Genomic DNA, 21895 nt, shown 5'->3' on the forward strand with positions numbered 1-21895 from the left:
AGATTCAAAGCCTGACTATAAGTGTTCATGAGCTTGAGCTTGAGCGACCACCCCTGGTTGCTACTCCGTTACTGATCGGGATTAGCTGAGATTGTACAGGGAGTTCCTAGATGGTTCGACCTGGGACTGGTAAATCATCCTTCAATGTTCATCTTCTGGTACTCCCAATATTCATTGATCAGTACCGGTGCCGGCCAGGCCCGAACGTAGATCGTCTAAGGAATGGGAAGGTATGTTAGTCCAACACTTGTTGTTACTAGAGGCCGTATATACTACTGCGCACTCCACAAGTGTCACGGGAGAAGGATATTTGTTAGTAAACATTTCAGTATTGGTATTATTCGCTCGCGACTCAGTATGTTCCGGTTTCAAAATGCTCGGATGCACCACTAAACTTACTGACTTCCCGAGTGAACGTTTAAACAATATCCTATATTGAAGTCCCGGGAAGTCTTGATTCACAGCTCTTTTTCGAGGAAACTGAAAAAAATATTAATATCAAGTGTTTTTTTACTATGTATTAAATATACCGATATATGTTATCTCTGTTTTTAACTTTGTATTATCAACGGATTTGCGCAATAGTTGATTTTTATCATTCAATTTATAATCCTGAAAGACAATAAATAAAATGGAAGAAGAAAACATTCCAAATAAAACTTATAGGTTGAATGCAGAGATAATTTAGTGAAATAGAGTAATCAGGAATGAAACATTAAAAATATGTGATAACTGAAAGGAAAAATAAACTCCTGCAATTGTCGCCTTTTACGACATGGAAGCAGGAACCCAGTGGATCTATTCTTGGTTCATTTTTTTCCGCCGGAAAAAAATCTAGGCTGGTGCTGTCCGGAGAAAGCTAATAGGTACTATCAATCTCCTAGTGGACCCCAGCCCCTACAAAGCCTGACTATAAGTGTTCTATAAAGAAAGTAAATGTACCACGCATACCAGGAATGTTCTATCAAATTCAAGGACACTCGATCTACACAATTTTCTCGGAGATGGCTGAACTGATTTTAACTAGTTGAAGCTCGTTTGAAAGCTATTCTTAGCTTGTGAATCAAGTTCTAAGATCGATTGGCTGTCATTTGCGGCTCTAGAGACATAATGGTATAAGTTACGTAACCGACAAACGATTTTTTTTATCTTAAGGGCAGAGGCCAGTAGGTCGCGTATAACCACGTGGCTCGCTCTGCGTATTACATTTCCCTCAATGCTCTCTCGCAAATGTGCAAAATAACTCTCGATGTGGCCGAGTGGCCAAGAAAGTTTTGATATTTTTGGTTACAAGTTTGACTACATCACATAAAATCCAATAAAGCTACCGCTTGTTTTAAAGCCTTGCTGAGCCGATTTTATTTCTCTTTCATGTTTCGTTACGTTACCAGGATACAAGAGCAGAAAAAAATGGTACCGCCATAGAAATGGACTTACCTTTACAAAAATAACATTCACTTAATTTTTATCACGACAACATTTATGTTTTTATGCACTAATCGCATCTAAATTAAATTATCTAAACATTGTCAGGATGGATTTTTGATCCATGCTTTTGAAGGCGAGATATTCAATGAACAAGTTGAAAGACGGCGTTTTCAGCTATGCTATCAGCTATCCTTCAGAAAAAAACACTTCCGCTAAAGTCAATGAATCATTCTGAAATTTTCACAGAATAATCTAAACTAATTTTCTAATAGATTGCCAGTTGGGTTTTTTTATATTCGCCCCGTTTCTGAGAAAATCAGATTTGAAGCGTGAAAATAGCCCTCTAAAACGCCCTAAAACACATTGGCCTCAGCCATTAAAGCGAAAAATCAGCGCTTGTTTGAGAAGGAAAATTTTAAGGATTGTTTATTTAAAAACTTTTATTATAGTAATTACTGACTATACATTGTTCATCTTTCTGTATTTTTGTGGATGTCTCGTCAAAAATAGTATACCTCTTTTGATTCGAAGACCGATTTAACTCGTTTTAAATAAGTTAGCGATGTGCTGCTCACCATTGACAAAAGTAGATTATAATCAGAAGGCCTAGGTCTGGTGAATAAACTTCTTGCGATAACACTTCCCATCCGAACGTCTCTATCTACTCCCAGACCGGTTTCGAAATGAGATACGGAGCATTGTCATGAAGGAGTATCACTTTCCACTGATTGGTGTCATATTTTGATCGTTTTAATGGAATTGCTCATTAGGTGTTTGTAGCGTTGAGTATTGAGCGTTTCAATCGGTTTCACCAGCTCACAATAGATAGCAAACATTGTGACACATTTAATGCCTCTGCTAAGTTTTTGAAATTACGTGTCATCTTCGTCTACTAATGCCTGCGAATAAGCGCCTTCAATTTTTCTCTACGGTCCAACAAAAACATCACTTTTGCAGCATTGAAACCATCTCTTGTACGTTGCTTCTGATAGAGCTTATGGACCGAAGAAATATGTCATATTATGACTAAAACAAGCCCGATCTGATATAAAATGTGATATACTAAATAGATGCCAAAACATGCCGTCAGTAACACTAATGTAAGAAATTTAATTTTTTCGTTTTGTTTCATACTTTATAGGTTTTAGTCAGCAAATTGATTGGTGCTCTAAAGCAGCCCATACACGTTCAGTTTTCCGGACAGTTCCTCGTGAACTGAACGATTAACCGAAGTGACTGAAGAGTCCATCCGGCGAAACGTCCGGGTTTTTGGAATGTGCCTCCATGGAAAAAACTGATGAAACTGACATGAAGACAATTTTTTATTCTGAAAGTGTATGGGCCGCTTAAGAGACAATCCTAGTAAAATCACCATTGTTGAAAACGGCAAAAATAGTTTTCTCCACTGTCGTTGAGCGGAAATTCATAAAATTATTATCAGTTCATTTAGTACTTTGTTATGAACAGAATAATGCTTATTTGACGAAGATTTATTTAGTAAAAGAAAACTGTCTTTTCATTTTTCAATAATGGCTGTTTTTCTAAGATTGTAAATAGCATCTTCGACCGATTGATGTTGCGATTATTGGCAATCGAAGAAATATTTACCTTTTGTTGCAGTAATTTCGATACATTTAATAATTTCGGTCGGTGTAATGAATAAGTTCTTGGTTGTTTTATAGATAGTTCTCGAAGATTCCTTCGGGGAAACGCACATTTGGGAACCTACAAGTCTTCAAATAAGAATATATCAGGTCTCTATGATTGTGTGATTCTATTCGTATCACTTTTTACTATTTTCTTTGTAAAATTTAGCTTATTTAGTCTTTTTTCAAGTACATATATTTTCTATTGCGTTTTACTATTTGTTTATTTTGCGTTCTGTTTTTCCCCCTCCGTATAGAGCCTCACAAATCCACAAAGTTCCTCGCAAGACGCTTCGTAACTGGATGAAGCGTTGGGACATCAAGTCCGCCTATCCGATGCCTCGGCAGCTGAAGGAAGCCGCCGAAAAGAAACGCATCATCAAAGAACTGACTGAGCAGGCACAGCACCTCAGCGACGAGCCAATACCGTAGTGGTAGTTTTTAGCGCCGTAGTGCGATTTTACAAAAAAAAAATAAACGGAAAAAGATACCATATATATAATCGTTTTTCTACAATTATAAACGGGAGAAGAACAAGAAAAAAGATCAGTCAGAGTATATGGCTAAAGAGAGACCTTAAAAATATATATATTTTCAGTTTTAGTAGCTAAGACGTACCATAAAGTGTGTGTGAAAAAGGAATACTTTCCTAAGAAACGGTTCAAAGCAAAGTCTAGTTCGGTAGTTTTAAGATTATTTTTATGTTTCGAAAGCATATTAATAAATAGCCACCAAAATCTCCTAATTTTAGGTCTGATAATTTTCGAACAGGGCACTTGACATCATTGATTATATATTCCTAGTACCCCATCTGAAATTTTTCTGTGCATTAGAGCTAGAACAATCTCGGATCTCGGGCATATATGTCAATGACTTTCAGTGTGTGTTCCTGCAGTACTTCTTGGGTAGCACTAAACTCATTCAGTCGATCGATTGGCGTACTTTCATTTAGGTTAGTAGATCTATTTCTAGTCAAATGTTGAAACCCAACATCACTAACATTTTCCCAAGGGCTTTATACGATTCTAGTTTAGCAGCTTTAGTCACGCTCGGTTGCAATGTACCATTTTGTTAGTATTTAAGTGATCATAGAATAATTTTTATACCTTAGTGTTAGTTTCCCTCTCGCACCAATATTTTCTATTGTAGTAGGTACTTATGAATATGAAACCTTAAAAAGAGTGTAATTAAGCAAGAGGTTTTATTTAATTATTTTATTTGAACCAATCTAGTGTCGTTTCATCATCACCAAATACGTGAAAGTCAATAAAGTGATTTCATCCAAATAAACTCACTGTTTAATTCAGTACATTGTTTGACATTACTCCATACTGTTGTGTTGGCTGAAGGTAGGTTAATTTCGTACAAATTCACACAATTGTCGGTTGTTTGAGGTTTACTCTGTTTATGATAGAGCTAAGATCGAACATCTAGACAAGGTAAGTACATCGGTTTGTTTTAGGCGGGTTATGTTATTATCATTTAATTCACTACCTATTCTTATACAGCAATATATTAAAAATATTGACACTGTAATTCTATGAAGTTGCGAAACATTACGTTTAAGCAGCATGATTGCAACTTAGATATCATTTTCGACGGTTTAGTTTACTAATTTTTCTCAAGACGGCTGAATCTTTTTTCACAAACTTATATTCAAATTAAATGCCTTATGGTCTTATGCTATCGTATTTTATTGGGATCCGACTTCCAGTTCCGGAATTACAACGTGAAGTGTGTTAAAATTTTCGAATTGTCATTAACGCCATTTTAACAAATTTATAACATTGAACATATTTTTTTTTGAAGAACGGCTATTATCGACTACGGTCCATCTTGCCGATTCTTTTTTTTTTTTGTTATATTGCTATTTCGGCTAATTCGAACGGCTAAATGCAAAAATCGGATAAGTGCACAATACTTTGAAAACCACGTTTAAGTATCGCATAACAAAATTGAGTGTGAAAAACCGGACACGGATTATGAAATGCAATAATCGTTTTAAAATATCTTTCTACAAGAATAAATGCATTAAAATAAATGCATTGGTTTTGAAAGAACCGGCTAACTTTTTGTCCGGTGCTAGCATTTAAAGTTTTTCTGTCCGATTTTTGCAAAAAAGATGTTTTTAAACGATTCTTGCGTTGTAAAATCCATGTCCGGTTTTTGCTCTCAATGTTTTTATCCGATGTTTGCCTTCAAAAATACTTAAACGGGTTTTTCAAACTAAGTTGCACTTATCCGATTTTTGCTTTCGGCCGTGCATATATAGGTTATATTTTTCGATAGTTTTATTTTCGAGGGTAATGACTTTTATAGTGACACCCTGATCCAGGAATATATTTACGGTGTCGCTATACTGATTCTTTAAGCCTCTTGATTAGTTGAAGCGATTTTGTGTCACTTAAAATCAAAATATTCAAAAAATTCTCATATAATCACGTGGAATTTCCACAGCACAAATTATATCAACGTTTCGATAGAGTTGATAGATGTATGAACCTATTCGCATTGAAAAAAATTGACATTTATCGAGTTTTGTATCATATTCGAAAAAAAAAAATAATCCACGTAGTGGTGTAATGATGCCTTTCCTATAAGCGTATATATTACTGTCGAATTGCTCAGAATACGTTTTTTTTGGCTTTTGGCTCTCAAACAAAAGCAAGAAAGGGCATCTGCTTACAAGAACTACAGTTTAAAATAGTTTTGAGACCAGGTCGTTAACTTTAATTTAAATCAAAGTTTTTGAAAATCGTCCTAGTCTTTTTCTGAGAAGCCAATGTGACTTCCAATGTAAAGTTTTAGTCACTACTCCCGGATGCCGAAATTAGAGTCCTGTATTTTCGAAGTGATTTTGTATGTATGGTCATTAAGTAACAAGGCCTACTGTAATAGTATTGAGCAAAGTTTCAAAGAGTGAGCCGCTTCAAATAACGAATTAAAATTTATTAAACTTTTCACTCTGTAATTTCGGTAACGGAAATTGATTCACAATACAATTAAGTATAAATGTATGGAATCATAAGATTTTTCAGTTGAATCTAAGTTGTCCAAATTGCAAAATCGACAAATGACATGGAATGACAAGTTCTCGCCGAATCTCGGCACCAAAAGCAATTTTGGTAAATTTGTTATTTTTGGACAAATTCGGAAAATTATTATGCCACATCACAAAAAATATGCAAATTACCAAGATATTAGATGTTTACGGATCGTAATATGTGAACTGTTCCTCGTCTACGTGGCGAATTTTGTCGTCATCTACAAGATAATTCTACAGTCAAGAAAAAAATCAAATGAATTCATTGTTACCAGTAACAACTCACTTCCGTTTTTAATAAGAAAATAAATCCTCACTGTTATAGTTTGTCTCACGCTTGTTTAACGAAGAATTAATGTCGTTTTATTTTCGATCGATTAGATATCGCGAACATTCGCAAACAAACATTGGTCCTTCTGATCCGGATACTAAAGAACCGTCATCATGGATGTACTGTTAAATAAAAGAAACATCACTTTCGAGAGGCTTCGAAGAGAACACGCTAGCGCGAAACAACTTTGTGAACAGGAACCACCCGGGTTTGAAATTCATGATCGGCTTCGGAAATTATCAGACCTGGAGGAACATTTCGAAAGGATCCAAACAGAAATCGAAGAAGCATCATTGCCAGACGATTTGTCATCGGCTTTGAATATTAGGACAGATTTCGAAAGGCTATTTTATGCAACAAAAAATTTGTACAATGCATTATTGACGACGGGAAGAGATGACGCAGCCAGTGACGTAACAATTGCTGATCCCGGTAATGATTTAAAACAAGCAATCCGTGTACTTCTTGAAACGCAAACAGCTTTGCTCACCAGACAAGCTGCAGCTTCAACGTCCATAGAGGAGTTAGCTGTCCAGCTCCGAGGAAACGCAACCGAACCAATGGATACTCAATTGCCGTCATATACTCTACCGATATTTAGAGGTGATAGGAAGCAATGGGCTTCATTCAAAGATTTGTTTTCCACCAGTGTCGACCGTAAAAATCTTACAAACGCGCTAAAACTGCAAATTTTAATTACACACTTGGAAGGTGAAGCGAAGAGCCTTGTAAGTAACTACGCTATTACTGATGCAAATTACAAGCAAGTTTGGGATACTCTAGTTGAAAACTACGACAAGCCTAAATTCGCCGTATCGTCACTTGTGCAAGAATTCTGCGATCAACCTTTGATCAAAACTCCAACCCTTGCTAACCTTCGAAGACTCGTATCTACATCAGACGAGGTAATACGCCAGTTACACGCAATGGGGGAACAATACGAAACACGAGACCCTTGGCTCATCCATCTATTACTCAAGAAACTTGACGATAGCCTGCGATCCCAGTGGGCTCAGCACATTGTAGACAATGATTATCCGACGTTCAACGAATTGTTGCGGTTCCTCAAGCGAAAATGTGATGCATTGGAGACTTGCGCTGCTTTTGGTACAAAGAGTATTGATTACATGAAGCGTGATATATGGAAAGACGAGCGGGTAAGTCAGATTCCAAAGAAGGAAGTTCGAAGCTTAACAGTGGTTCAAAATGTTCCATGCCCGATGTGTACTGAGGATCACACAATTTATCAGTGCAATAACTTCAAGGAAGCAAGTGTTCAAGAACGACGAGATTTAGTTCAAAAGGCAAAATTGTGCTTCAATTGTTTAAGATCGAATCATTTTGCAAAAACGTGTCAATCAAAGTCAGTGTGTCGAAATCCGGACTGTAAACAAAGGCACCACACACTACTGTGTCAAATGGAATCAAACGCAACATCCAATCAAAGTGAAAAGTCCCTGATGGAAATAAAAACAGAAGATAATAATATTCAGCAAATGCACTCATACTCGACCAGTCTTAAAACCAATAGTCCAAAGTATGTTGTAGGAACATTACCCACAGCTATTGTACGAATTAAAGGAAAGGATAAATACTACGAGATGCGCGCCATGATCGATTGCGGTTCGCAAGCTTCGTTAATTACAGTAAGTTGTGTTACACGTCTTGGATTACATCGAGCCAATGGCAACATTTTAATCACTGGCGTTACTAACTGTGCATCGGAGACCACAAGAGGTGTGGTGAACTTAGAAATCTCTTCGCGTTTCAACTTCAACCCTATTATCAACACAAGAGCTTACGTATTGAACAAGCTCACTCGTAATTTACCACAGCAGAAAATCGATACTACCAGTTTGAAGTGCTTGGAATCATTGCCGTTAGCTGATCCTGGATATGATACACCAAGTAAGATCGATCTTATTCTTGGCGTTGATGTGTTTCTTTCAATTCTAGACGAAGGAAAGGTTAAAGATGATTTCGGAATGCCAGTAGCGGTAAACTCACTGTTCGGCTGGTTGGTTGCCGGTCAAATCGGTAATTCGTTTACTATTCAATGCAGTACTGCTGTCATGAATCTTTACACCGACATCGATGTTGACCGCACTATACGTCAGTTTTGGGAGATCGAAGAAATCGTGAAACCTAAGCATCTCACTGTGGAAGAAAAAAAGGCTGTCGAAATATTTCAATCAACACATCAACGTGATGATGCAGGAAGGTTTACAGTTCGCTTACCAATGAATGATTCTTCATTAACGCTTGGAGAGTCATTGTCAGCGGCAATTCAACGCTTGAAGGCAATGGAGAGAAGGTTTAGTTCGGATCCAAACTTCAAAAACCTATATAGTGAATTTATGACCGAATACCTGAGGCTCGGTCATATGGAACGTGTACCGACAGATGAAATCAATATCGCGCCAGACAAACGATACTATCTCCCCCATCATGCCGTTTTAAAGGAGGATAGCTCCACATCTAAACTACGCGTTGTTTTCGACGGCTCATGTAGGACCTCAACGGGTGTTTCCCTAAATGAGAAGCTGCTGGTCGGACCTAACGTAAACGAAGAACTTTTTGTCGTACTCACTCGGTTTCGGAGTTATGCCGTCGCATTCACCGCAGATGCAGAAAAAATGTATCGTCAAGTGAACGTACATAAAGACGATACTGATTTCCAGCGAATCGTATGGAGATTCGATCCAACTCAACCAATCGAGCATTATCGACTATTAACCGTCACCTACGGGACTTCCTGTGCTGCGTACCTTGCTATGGAATCATTACGACAAGCAGCTAAAGACAGTCAGAATGAATCGCCCATCGCGTCAGAGAGAATAAGGAAAAACTTCTATGTTGATGACCTTTTGTCAGGGGCTAATACACTCGAGGAGGCGATTAGGTTACAAAATGAAATCATTAAAATCACATCGGCTGCAGGTTTCAACCTCCGGAAATGGTCATCAAACATTTCACAACCGAATACAATTCCAGAACAGTCCATACCTCTTAAATTGTCACCAGAAACAGAATATGTTAAAGCACTGGGTATTCATTGGTCTCCATTGGACGATTCATTTAGTTACCGTTTAAAACTAAACATCCATAACCAAAATACCAAGCGTAAGTTGTTATCGGACTCAGCCCGATTATTTGATCCTCTAGGATGGATATCACCCGTCATCGTTCGAATCAAAATATTATTCCAATCACTATGGCTCACTGACTTGTCATGGGACGATCCTCTACCAGTAGCCATTGACGACGAATGGAATAGAATTAAATCTACCCTCCATCTGATTGAAGGCATACATATTCCACGGTGGATAGCAAACCGTGATGGTCGAATTGAGCTACACGGTTTTGCTGATGCGTCGGAGGTTGCGTACGCAGCAGTTGTTTATGCTAGATCGATTGATAGCAACGGAATAGTAAACGTGTCACTAATAGCAAGCAAAACTAAGGTTGCCCCAATTCGGCAAGTATCATTGCCGAGATTAGAACTAAATGCAGCAGTTTTATTAACTGAGCTTTTAAAACGAATACTTGAGGCTTTCGATCATCTGGAGATTCGTGTTTATGCCTGGACTGATTCTATGATCGTACTCGAGTGGTTGTCATCCCATCCTAGGAAATGGAAAACATACATCGCCAACCGAACATCAATGATATTGGATCTGTTACCTCGTAGCTCGTGGAATCACATACCATCTGCAGATAATCCGGCGGATTGTGCTTCGCGTGGCCTACTTCCCGCAGATCTAATTGATCATGTGCTGTGGTGGACCGGCCCAACAGTTTTGTACAACAAAAATGAAATGTGGAATCAAGAATCCGTTATTACAGCGTTCAATGTATGTAAACAAGATAGTACAGTCATTTGTTCATCAACAACCACCCTAAAGGTGTCGAACTTCAACGTAGAAAAGTACCTTCTGAATCGTTCTTCATCTTTGCTGTTCATAAAGCGAGTCCTGGCTTGGATAAATCGATTCAAGAATAATGCGTCAGCGAAGCTGACAGGATTGTCTGTATCAAATGGAAATTTGAAGTTGGTAGAAATTCAGGAAGCGGACACCCAGTTAATACGTTGTGCACAACATGACCAATTCAATGGTGACCTCGATCGTATACATAAGGGATTGGAACCCTTAGACAAGCAACTAAAATCAATTAACCCATTTTTAGATGGCAACGGCATAGCCCGAGTTCTGGGACGGTTGCAGAATTCGCAATAATCTTACGATAGGCGTCATCCAATAATTTTACCCAAGTCCCACCGATATACACATTTGTTGATTTCATATTTACATGTGCAAAATCTTCACGCAGGCCCTACATTGTTAATCGCATCCCTTAATCAACGATTTTGGATTTTGGGCTGTCACGCAGCAGTTACTACTGTAGTTAATAATTGCGTTAAATGTATTCGGTGGAAAGCTAAAACAGCTAAACAACTCATGGGAAGCTTGCCCTCGGTCCGAACGTGTGAAGGAAGAGCATTTCAACATGTTGGAATTGACTACGCCGGGCCACTTATTCTTCGTGCCAGCTCCTTGAGGTCGTCTAAAACTATTAAAGGTTATATTGCAGTTTTCATATGTTTAGCTTCTAAAGCTATCCATTTAGAGGCTGTTACGGAGCTCTCAACAAATGCATTTATTTGTGCCTTGAAGCGTTTTTGTGCTCGTCGTGGTGTGCCATGTCAAACATATTCTGACAACGGTACTAATTTTGTTGGTGCAGATCGGCAACTTCGTGAGAGTTTGAAATCTGAGAGTTTTGACGCTAGTGTTAGCCAGTATCTCAACAACTTAGGAATCAAATGGACATTTATCACACCCAATGCACCTCACATGGGAGGGCTGTGGGAAGCAGCTGTAAAAAGTATGAAGAAACATCTTCGAGTCGTCCTTGGAAATGAGATATTCACGTACGAAGCTTTATCAACTATTCTGGCTCAAATCGAAGCATGCCTTAATTCACGTCCGCTTTGCGCCCTATCAACATCGGTTGATGCTTGTGAAGCATTAACTCCTGGGCATTTCACCATTGGTCAGGCCCTGAATCTAATACCTGAACCTTCCGTATTGAATATAACTGAAAATCGTCTTGATCGTTATCAAAGGCTTTGTCGATATGTCGAAGAATTTTGGGATCGATGGAAAGGCGAGTTTCTAGCGACACTTCAACCAAGAAGTAAATGGAGAGGTGTGCAAGCAAACTTGAAGATTGGTGATTTGGTTATAGTTAAAAATGACAACACTCCTCCAGCGTATTGGGAGCTCGCCAGAGTTATAGCAGTCCATCCCGATCGAAATGGCATCGTTCGCAATGTCACTCTCAGCAAAGGCCAAACGGAGTACCAGCGACCCATACACAAGCTAGTGGTTTTGCCAAGAAATTGAGGCTAGCGCCTCAAGGTCGGGAGCGTGTTTACGGATCGTAATATGTGAACTGTTCCTCGTCTACGTGGCGAATTTTGTCGTCATCTACAAGATAATTCTACAGTCAAGAAAAAAATCAAATGAATTCATTGTTACCAGTAACAACTCACTTCCGTTTTTAATAAGAAAATAAATCCTCACTGTTATAGTTTGTCTCACGCTTGTTTAACGAAGAATTAATGTCGTTTTATTTTCGATCGATTAGATATCGCGAACATTCGCAAACAAACATTAGAATATTATTTTAATAAATATCGGCAAATAACATTCGGATTCCGGGTCAATCGATAAAATCTCGTCTTGTCGACCTTATGCAGTATTTTATTATGCCGAGCTCAAGAATCGATTTTTAGTTTGTGGGATATGATTAACCTTATTACAAAAGGTAATTAATGAAATATTTTCGATTGTCAATATTTCGGTATTGGAATTTGCTGTGTATATTTTTTTCAATCAAACAACAAATGAATGATGCCTACTTGACTACATAATGGAAACCAATGTTAAAATTTTACTGCAATGCTTCAAAAAGTGAGTTACGAAGCATATTCAAGAAAGTTTTAACATTCAGTAAAGACGGTTTTTCTGAAAAGAATTTAATATACTCTAAAATATCTGTGGCAGTTTTTAAACCATTCTTTGATTTAATATTGATAAAAACATTGTGATTTGCGAAAGTATGTTGAATTAAAAGTGATTGTTTTAGATTTGTTCTATCTAAATAAAGTATTAAACACTTTGGTTTCATTTAGGCACTTCCTTCCTTATCAATAAACTCAAAAAGAAAGATTGAAATATTCGATTAATGTTTAAACTCTATAAACAGGATCGCACACACATACAGTAAATTACGTAAAGTTTCCGTCCGAGTCACATGGCTTCACTAACCAGTAGATTTTCTATCAGTTTTTGTTAAGAAGAAAATTAGCTTACTGATGCAAAACAATGCGCATATCCCATTCATAGTTGACCTTTCGGATAATAGATGCTTAGTTAGTTACATAGACTAATATAACCTAAACCACATTTCTTTAGGGACATCAAGAAACAATGTAACACTCTGACTATTATCAAAATCCATTTTAACTCAATTTCATCAATAGGATTTGCAATGGCTAATGTGACATGCGAATACGACAACAGCATCGGCAGCAACAGTGGAAATCTATCCCTGTCCGGGAATGTCCAGCAACAACTGGACAGTGTAACTGCATGCCGACGTGTTCGGCGATCGGAAGCTACCTTGCGTCAGGCGGCCGAATGTGTCTCACGCGGAGAAACTTTTCAAACTGTTAGCGATATGTTCAACATTCCGATCTCCACTATTAGGTACTGATCGATACCCAATGCTACTATTATTTACGTGTCGTTGGTGATTCATTTTTTTTAATCCACAGATTCTACATGGCTCGGAAAGGGATCCTACCTCGCCGGAAACGTGGCCGAACGGCTATTGTACCGTATGTTATAGCCGGTGGCAGTCAGATATCGAATTCGATAAGTTTCTCCAACAACAGTACTTCACAGAGCACGACGTGTCAGCAGCCGTTACTGGTACAGAATCGTAGTCGTTCGGAAAGTCCTACGGAACCGCCTTATCATTTCGCCAACTATAAGCTACCCGAGCTGAAACCAAAACTTGTTTAAAACTAAACTAGACCGCGTAATACAGTATTATAGCTTTTGAATTCACTGCTTGCACCTATGAATACTCTAGAAGGAATGATACCGGTGCATCGGTTTCGAAAACTATTGATGAAACAAATCACTCAGGTGGCGTTTCAAAGAACACGTACAACGGATGGAACAGTAATTCAAAAAAGTAGTTTTCTGGTATACATAGATATTCTTTTTGTGGTTTCGGGTGTTAAAATTGAATCGATACAGTAAGTAGTTAAAGTAGTTTTATTTTTGAGAATACTGAAATGGGAATTATTTATCACAAAAACAAATATTTACGATCATACCATTTATGTACAGACCTTCACAAATTATAGACATCTGGCTTAGAATAAATTTCACTCAAAAAGTTTGGAATGATTCGAATCAACATCTGGAAAATGATCAACATATAACAAATTTCAATAAAGGTGGTAATTTGCTATTTCCATCAATACAAACCCATCTTCAGGCGTGTTCCGCGAGACTTGGATAGTGTACCTGAACATTACGGCTAGTAGACTCTACCTTTCAGCAGTATTTTCTTTTGAGACATGAAAAAAACTTAGTTAAGGCTGATGAACGCAGCAGATGCGGTAGAATTAAATAAAGATTGTATAATCCGATCATGTGCGCAAATATGTTTTTTACTGCTAAGCCAAAATTTAAGTTAGAATATTCAAAGATTTTGTCAATATTGCATAAAAACAGGCGAGGGTGAGTAAAGCTTGCCATTCAAATTATGTTGTTAGCAGGTTACATCAATGATATGTGCAATAATAACTTTCAACATATGTATTGATTTAATTATCTTATATATTTTTATATTTACTTAAATTTTCTGCACAATTCTCGAAAAGGATGTAAAATACTAAGTTTTAAAATAAAATACATACTTAAACATAGACAGTAAGAATACTTGTAGTATATATAGTCAAATAAATGGTTTCGAATGAAATACATAACTGATGATTTTCACGTCTGATTTGCACATTTCATTTGAATAATACTTATTGTTATTTTGTAGAATTTTCTCCGTCGTTGTTCACTTTTTGGTGTATTTTGCTTCAATGCAACCGACCTGCACTTGCATGCTTATGCAATTGCTCTTGTTTGAAGTGAAACTCACACTGCGAACGGTGTACGAAATCAATTTTTCCGTAATATTTCCCACACTAAACGAGTACTGCGTGAACTGTGAACGGCGTGCAAAGCCAATGTGCAAAATGACGATTTGTTAATACCAAAAGAAGAAAATATCGTAGTAATTTTTTATGTAAAATGGTGAAGGCTCTCAAAAGATCCGATTTATTAAGTCACTCCGAGGCTCCACAATATTGATATCATTTCCCTCGAATGTACAATGCAGGAGAAGAAAAATATTCCTCCTCCATTAGAAACTGAACGCTTGATTCTGTATCTGAAACTGAATTCCGAACCTGTAACTATGTTCAGGAATTGAATTTTTGATACTGGAACTGAGCTCTGGACCTGAACCAACCGAAATTAGATACTAAAGATGCATTTGCTTTACCTCATGTAACTTCTTCAAAATACATCGAAGCTTATTGTTTACGTGCCGATCGTAAACGAGTTTCGAATTACTGGCCGATTTAGGGGTTAACCTAGTTTTGTGCTAAGGGCAAACAACCAAATTCATTTTCTTTACATTTCGTCTTCCACTAGTCTGCTTAACGGTTTATGTACGATTCAGACGGTTCGCCTTCTTCCGTCACCGGAACGTCAGCTTCCGTCAAAATTAGTTAAATACTTTCTTTATCGGAACGTTCGCACGCTCCGTCCGTCAAGACGATCCGTGACGGTGACGTTACGTGTGAATGGCTCCATAAGAATGCATGTAATTAATGTTGACGGTGACGGTGACGGAGGTTCATTGTGACGAAAGGAGCCGGATCGTCTAAATCGTACTTTATGTTAAACTGCGGGCGGCATAACAATATAAACTGTTATGCACTGGCAAATCGAAGACGAAACGAAAAACTGCAATAATACAAGAAGAACCGAAGAACTTAACGAAGTCGATGAAGCTACTGTCACCGACGATAATGGATACGCGTACAAAGTAAATAACCAATCAATTTTGGTGGAGTTTACGCACAGACTAACAGACAGGACAATCAAATTAGATTCTTCAATCATTTTAACGGTCATTTCGAATATTCCTTTATTTGGGACTGTACTCACATGTGTCATGATGGCGCCTCGTTACCCAATCAAAAACATCCTGTCTGTCATCTAGACTGTGTTTATTTTTTTCATTTACCAACAGAGTTGCCATTCATACAGAATTACCTGTAGTGTATTGATTTGTATACGTCCATGCGAATTTCATGCAGGATACAGATTTAATACATATTGCCAAAACTATTTACATAATTGTGCCTACTTCTCATCCTCCAACGCAATACAAAATCGAACCCGTTTTGTTACAATATTTACATGCTTCTGGTCTGCCGCCACCTAAAAAATAGTCTAGATGAACAACGTTGAGTCAAATAAACCTTCCAACATCACGAAAAAGTTAAATATATTATCAACGTAATCCAATAATTTATTGTGACGATTCATTTTCAAATATTTTGATGAAATCAGGCATCCCTGCAAGCAGCTGATCGGTGTTGACAAACGAGGGGAAACCAACTAGTAAAAAAACTTTTATATATCACAAGGGGTGTACAGATAGTAAATAGTTCGCGCAGTACAATATAGGTGGAACTAGTGCATCACGAAAATTTATTTTTATAAGAATTTACTCATACTGTCATGTCTGTTAGTCTGTGGTTTACGAGCATGTAAAAGTTCGATGCGTTAGTACTCCGCACAAAAATGATTCTAAAAAACGTCTAACAAAAACGAATCACAAGTAACTGTTTCCAAATCAGACGTATTTAGGGAAAGATATTCGGTTGCCGGTAGTGTTCGGTTGCCGGCACCCCACCGTAACTTTTGACAGAAAGCAGACAGTATTATTCCGACAAATGTCATGTGTGTGTAATAGCAGCACGTTCTTTTTGTGCCGAATACCAAAGAAAACAAACGCTTCTACTTTTTGCTGCGCTTAAAACAAATTTTAATTGCGTGAACATCAACACGAAGGTTTTTTATGACTTTTTTATAGTATCATAACTTGTAAAGCATCCAACCAAGTTTACATACTATACCAAGTTTGCAAATTTGTCTGTAAATTACCAAATTTCTTAGTTAACATGTAAACCTTTTTTCGTCTAAAGACTCTTTACAGACTTTTGAAACTTCGATTGTTTGCAGACATTCTTCAGAAATTACATACATATTACCTGGTATCTCGGGTGATATGCAACACGTGGACAACTTGACGGCTTCAATACATCCGTCATATTAGTAAAAACTTGGTTCTCTGGTTCTGTTAGCGTCGTCCAAGACGAGGAAAATGACCTTCAATGCACTGAATAATGTCTTTAAACGTTGCTTAGTGAATAAGAAGCCAATAAATTCGACTGCAGTAACGTATTCAAACCCACGAAGCCGGTGGAAGATCGGCCTAATCAACACCAAAGGCGCCACCATCCAAATCATTGGCCAAGAGAGCCAAGACGAAGTCACCATCAGACAATGAAGACTTTTGTCCAGAACGCCTCCCGAATTGCGTTTTTTTTAATAATGGCAGTTTTCACGCGAAATTTTCTTGGGGTTGTCAGTAACCGAAAACCTTTTTTAAAATGGCCTAAATAAAGTTTTTTCAATCGATTGAATCAACTTGATTTCTTATTCAGTTGTTAGCTAGGGACTTGAGCTTTCCATTGATGTATATATGGTCGTATAATGCGCACTTAGTCAGAAGTTATAAGCTTAAAAGAAAAGGGTGCCGGTAACTGAACACTCTCCCTTACTAAACAAATTTTAAAACTTTATATCACGAAAGAAACGTGCATACAACGTCAAATTTAACGAAACATATTATTACAAATGTGATGTGAATAACGATTCATTCAATTCTTGTGAGATTTATAAAAAAAAAGAAAATAAAAGTTAGCAGATGGAAATTTAAAGGGTGTAACGATCGAAAATTGGTCAAACAAGAATGAGTGTAAATAGTTCAAATGTTTTATTAAAAAATTACATCAAGTCAATTCATACGGAATACAGAAAAAAATTTCACTGGTGCTTCTGTTTAAGCAAATGCGAATTTCGTTTAACTCATTCCATCATGTTTTGTACAGCCCCCTTATCAGAGAGCGCCAGTTTGTCTTGAAATGTATCTTACTGAAAACAGTCTCTTGGCTCTTTTTTAAGTTTGCGTTTGACAATGTCTCAATATATTTCTATTTGGCGTCTTGGAGGAGATACTAAAGCCCGTGTTCTGCTTGAGAAGACGGAAAAAGAAATTTTTGATAGATGATTCCGGTCGCGATTTCAATGTGTTTGAAAATCTTCCTTCCAGTAACAGTAAAAGCTGTTTGAAAACTAATAGTCTGGATGTAGATTTCATCACCCTGTACTCTGCAATCAAACTTTATTAGCATTTTATGCGAACATTCTTGTAAGTCGACAGTTTTACTGGATTTGTAGCGATGCACGGTTATAGACGACATTTCTTGGATGGATTAATTGGGGTTCCGCTTATGACAGCTTCCGACGGTTTAACGACATGCGGCTTTTAATTTCCTCCCGATGTAGACTTCCTGGCTTTCGACGAACAATCTCAAAATACTTGTATTACATCAGTAACAGCTAATTTGGCAATATTAATCAATTTCGATCTCTTTGCGAGCGAGTAGTATGGATTTTCGCGATGCACAAGCCAAATTTGCATTGATGCCATTGCACAACCGAGAAGCAAATATCAAAATCAAACAATGCTTGTTGAGGTCGACAATAACGATGCTTATTGAGGGTAAAATAGCGTACTAAACAAATTTGTACTCTAATTTCAATAAAGTCAGCTAGTAATTTCGATGAATTCATTTTAGGCAGAAACGTTCGAGCATCGCATGAAAATGTGTTTTGAAGTTTAAACGCAATAAGAGATAGCGGAAGTTTACATATTCTGCGCATCTCGCCAACGACATTTAGAATTTTTTCAGAATTTTCGAGACTTGACGGTACTTTCGAATTTGATATTTCGGTTTGGATCCGTTTACTAATTTGAACAAGCTAGATTAACAATTACAAGATCAGTTTTTGCAATGACTGAGCGGAAATATATATTGGAGAAGCCAAGTGAAAGAAAAACTAACAGAAAAGATGAATTTTTTGGAAAACGATACGCTCAGAGACAGGACTCGAACCTGCGTTCTTATGCATTCCGTGCATACGCGCTACCATTTCGCCACTCTGATCTTGCTTTAGCCACACTAAAACTCACAGACATAGTAGCAACGTACATCGAACATGGTCTACATCCTGGCCGTCACCCGACCGATACCTTATATCCAAACATCTTCTCTGTCCATCAAACACTAGTCCTCTCGCTTTATACCTATTTCTCCGATCAAGCATTGAGTAGGAGAGTGTATTTATAATCGCTTGTCACCTTCTTTAATGGTGCCAGTCGCTGGCGGTAGCGCGTATGCACAGAATGCATAAGAACGCAGGTTCGAGTCCTGTCTCTGAGCGTATCTTTTTCCAAAAAATTCATCTTTTCTGTTAGTTTTTCTTTCACTTGGCTTCTCCAATATATATTTCCGCTCAGTCATTGCAAAAACTGAACTTAGTCATGGCGGCTTTACGTCAAACTAAAAAATAATAAAATCGTTAATTACAAGATGATAAAAAGTATTAGTTGCCATTGTTTTATTGTGACCTATGAAACATTGTTGACAAAAATGTTACCGCTATTCCTTCCTCATATCCTATCGAAGATTCAATGTAGATTTGGCAATTAAACTGGGAAATAACTTAATTATTATTGAGTGGGAGAACATGCGAGTTTCTCTATCATAGAACCAAATACCAGCAAAGTAAAGCCTTGGTTACATTCCTGTAGTGGAATTTGATCTTCTGTTCCAACAACTTCGCAGCCGATTCAGACTGTACAGAACCATTGCATGGCTGGTGCTATGGTCCTACTGACACTGCGAATCCTTCCAGGTCGGGGTTCGAACATACGACAACTGGTTTTTAAGACCAGCACCCTATGCATTGAACCGCCAATCCAGGACCGAATACTAACAATGTTAATACAATCATGTACATCGTTCACACAAAATCTTGTCTTAATTTTCCATTTAGGAGACTGAGAATCGTAAAAAAAACTCTTTAATCTGAAATGTTTTTGTTCTTTCTCTCGCAAAAAATAAAACCGAAACTATAAGTGTTTCAAGTTACTTTTATACAGGCCCTTATTATGGGTATCACTTCACGGTGGAAATCAAGTGAAGTGAATATAGGTCCTTATTACGGACGTCGCTTCAGAGACAAAAGTAATTACTTGGATGAACTTGATGTCATTAGGAACATCACACCACCAACATTTTATTGAAAAAAAAAGTTTTTTTCATAACAGTGATCACTTCACTATGCATGATACTGGTAATAGGTAAAATCAAGTGAAGCGACATGTAAGTGAAGTGAATGTGAAAGTGAGAACGGTAATAAGGGCCACAATTGAACACAGTCGATAATTTTATTGAATACGTATTTAAAATAAGATTTCTAACCAAGTCCTGTTTACGCCAATGAACTTGCAAGTGCGATAATTAGCAAATGTGAACAACTGCAAACTAGAGATGGTCGGGTATTTTACCCAAAACCCGACCCGTACCCGTACCCGACGGGTTTTTGGTCGGGTACGGGTAAAAAATTTTATTTTCAGTCGGGTACGGGTAAAAAATTTTACTGCTCACTCGGGTACGGGTAAAAAAAATTACCGCTCACTCGGGTACGGATAAATTTTTTTTTCGGATCGATTACCCGACCATTTGTACTTCACATAAATATGTTTACACGTTGACGAGATTTTTTCATTGCAAAACAGTTCTTCCGAAAAATAATCAATTTGATTCAAGGGGTTTTGACATTCGCGCCTAGGACCAGACCTGTCAACTGGCATCTTTTTCCAGAAAAAAACATTTTTTTTCTTTATGAAAAGTTATGTGAATATTTCCCGCCCTACTTTGTTTATAACATATTTAATAAGACACACTGCCTTAGCTCTATGATGTTGCGGTCGAAATCTACTTTTCACGTAGGTTTTAATGGACTGCCATTTAAAGCTGTTTAATGCACAAACATATACTGCCCATACTCGCATATCAGTCTCATATCGATTTTCGCCAATTTTGAGTTAGCTTGAGGAATGGAGTCTTTCCTCAATATACTCTCAGAAATTGCAATGAAAGTTGAGGGTTTGTTCAGTAAAATATAAAAAAAATATCAACTCATTTCTGTGTCCCATATGCTAAAGTACCCGCATATCAGTCCCATTCAGTGCAAAATTTCAATAATTTCATTTGTTGCAATATTGGAACAGCAAAGGTGTATTACCGATATTTCATGTAGTAATACCAAGATTTAGCATTAGGGAGCAAAGCAAAGTCTTGGCATTACATTCCTTTCGTGGAATTTGGCCTTTCTGTTTCAACAGACTTCGCAGCCGATTCTTAGCGTACAGAATCATTGCATGGCTAGTACTATGAATCCTACTGACACTAAGAATCTTTCCAGGTCGGGGCTCGAACATACGACAGCTGGCTTGTAAGACCAGCGTCCTATGCATTGAACCACCAACCCGGGACCAGCATTAGGGAGCACAATAAATAAAAAAATTCGGAAATAAACTTTTGATCGTCTTTTTCTCAACATGCCGATTTCCCATATGGAACTGATATGCAAGTATGGGCAGTATATAAAATGTAGTGTAGTACTCATTACACATTCAGGTACCAGAAAACTGTTATTTTAAATATTGGTTAGAGATTTTAAAAATTTTCATAAAAATCATTGGGATTCTTACCATAAAAACATGAACATTTATTTCAGAAAATCTGCATAGAAATTCTAATTATTCTGCACTTCTGGGTGGTGTCACCTCACTTTAAATGACACCGATTGATGGCACAGCAAGTTGGGCTATATTGCTAGTTAATTTTCATTTCTTTTCACTGGACTACAAGTGAAAATCTCGATGCGTGACAACGTGGAGTCGCAAAAGTAAGGGTGAAAATCTTTTCTCGTGAAATACTCAAATTTTCACCGTGTTCACTCGTTGAGGGTTCCACCGGTTCAATGGCTGTAAAAATCACCAACTACCGATAACATCGTGGGTGTAGGTTTGTGAGGTTTACAAAACGGGCATAGTTGACAGATTAATTTAAATCAAAATCATAATTAATTTTGCTTT

At 37.5% G+C, this 21895-nt stretch overlaps 3 protein-coding genes across 6 annotated transcripts in view; all 3 read left to right on the forward strand.

Moving 5' to 3' along the window:
• The window catches only part of LOC131440283 (protein tramtrack, alpha isoform-like), a 29612-nt gene extending 25248 nt beyond the window's left edge, over window positions 1-4364 (forward strand). For all 4 annotated transcript variants that reach the window (XM_058611411.1, XM_058611409.1, XM_058611412.1 and 1 more), the window contains one exon: window positions 3332-4364. In XM_058611411.1, the coding sequence (XP_058467394.1) occupies window positions 3332-3506 (175 nt within the window). In that variant the 3' untranslated portion in view covers window positions 3507-4364. The remainder of the gene's footprint in view (window positions 1-3331) is intronic.
• A 2197-nt stretch (window positions 4365-6561) lies between these two features.
• LOC131426054 (uncharacterized) lies at window positions 6562-10686 on the forward strand. The gene has a single exon (XM_058588477.1). It carries the CDS (start codon window positions 6562-6564, stop codon window positions 10684-10686), a length of 4125 nt encoding a protein of 1374 aa, XP_058444460.1.
• A 1326-nt stretch (window positions 10687-12012) lies between these two features.
• On the forward strand, window positions 12013-14479 carry LOC131440285 (uncharacterized). Its single transcript, XM_058611414.1, has 3 exons — window positions 12013-12280; window positions 12999-13224; window positions 13293-14479. The coding sequence occupies exons 1-3, from the start codon at window positions 12259-12261 to the stop codon at window positions 13540-13542; spliced, it is 498 nt and encodes a 165-aa protein (XP_058467397.1). The 5' UTR covers window positions 12013-12258; the 3' UTR covers window positions 13543-14479.
• Window positions 14480-21895: the final 7416 nt, after the last annotated feature.

Source organism: Malaya genurostris, chromosome 1, assembly GCF_030247185.1.
Source record: "Malaya genurostris strain Urasoe2022 chromosome 1, Malgen_1.1, whole genome shotgun sequence".
In the NCBI taxonomy this organism is placed as follows: domain Eukaryota; kingdom Metazoa; phylum Arthropoda; class Insecta; order Diptera; family Culicidae; genus Malaya; species Malaya genurostris.

What these genes read in the sequence shown, in the direction of transcription:
- LOC131426054 (XM_058588477.1), top strand. Translation starts at nt 6,562, where the DNA reads ATGGATGTACTGTTAAATAAAAGAAACATCACTTTCGAGAGGCTTCGA.
- LOC131440285 (XM_058611414.1), top strand. Translation starts at nt 12,259, where the DNA reads ATGATTAACCTTATTACAAAAG. An exon ending in GATTAACCTTATTACAAAAG is followed by an intron (nt 12,281 to 12,998) that starts GTAATTAATGAA and finishes TTTCATCAATAG; the next exon opens with GATTTGCAATGGCTAATGTG. An exon ending in ATTCCGATCTCCACTATTAG is followed by an intron (nt 13,225 to 13,292) that starts GTACTGATCGAT and finishes TTTAATCCACAG; the next exon opens with ATTCTACATGGCTCGGAAAG.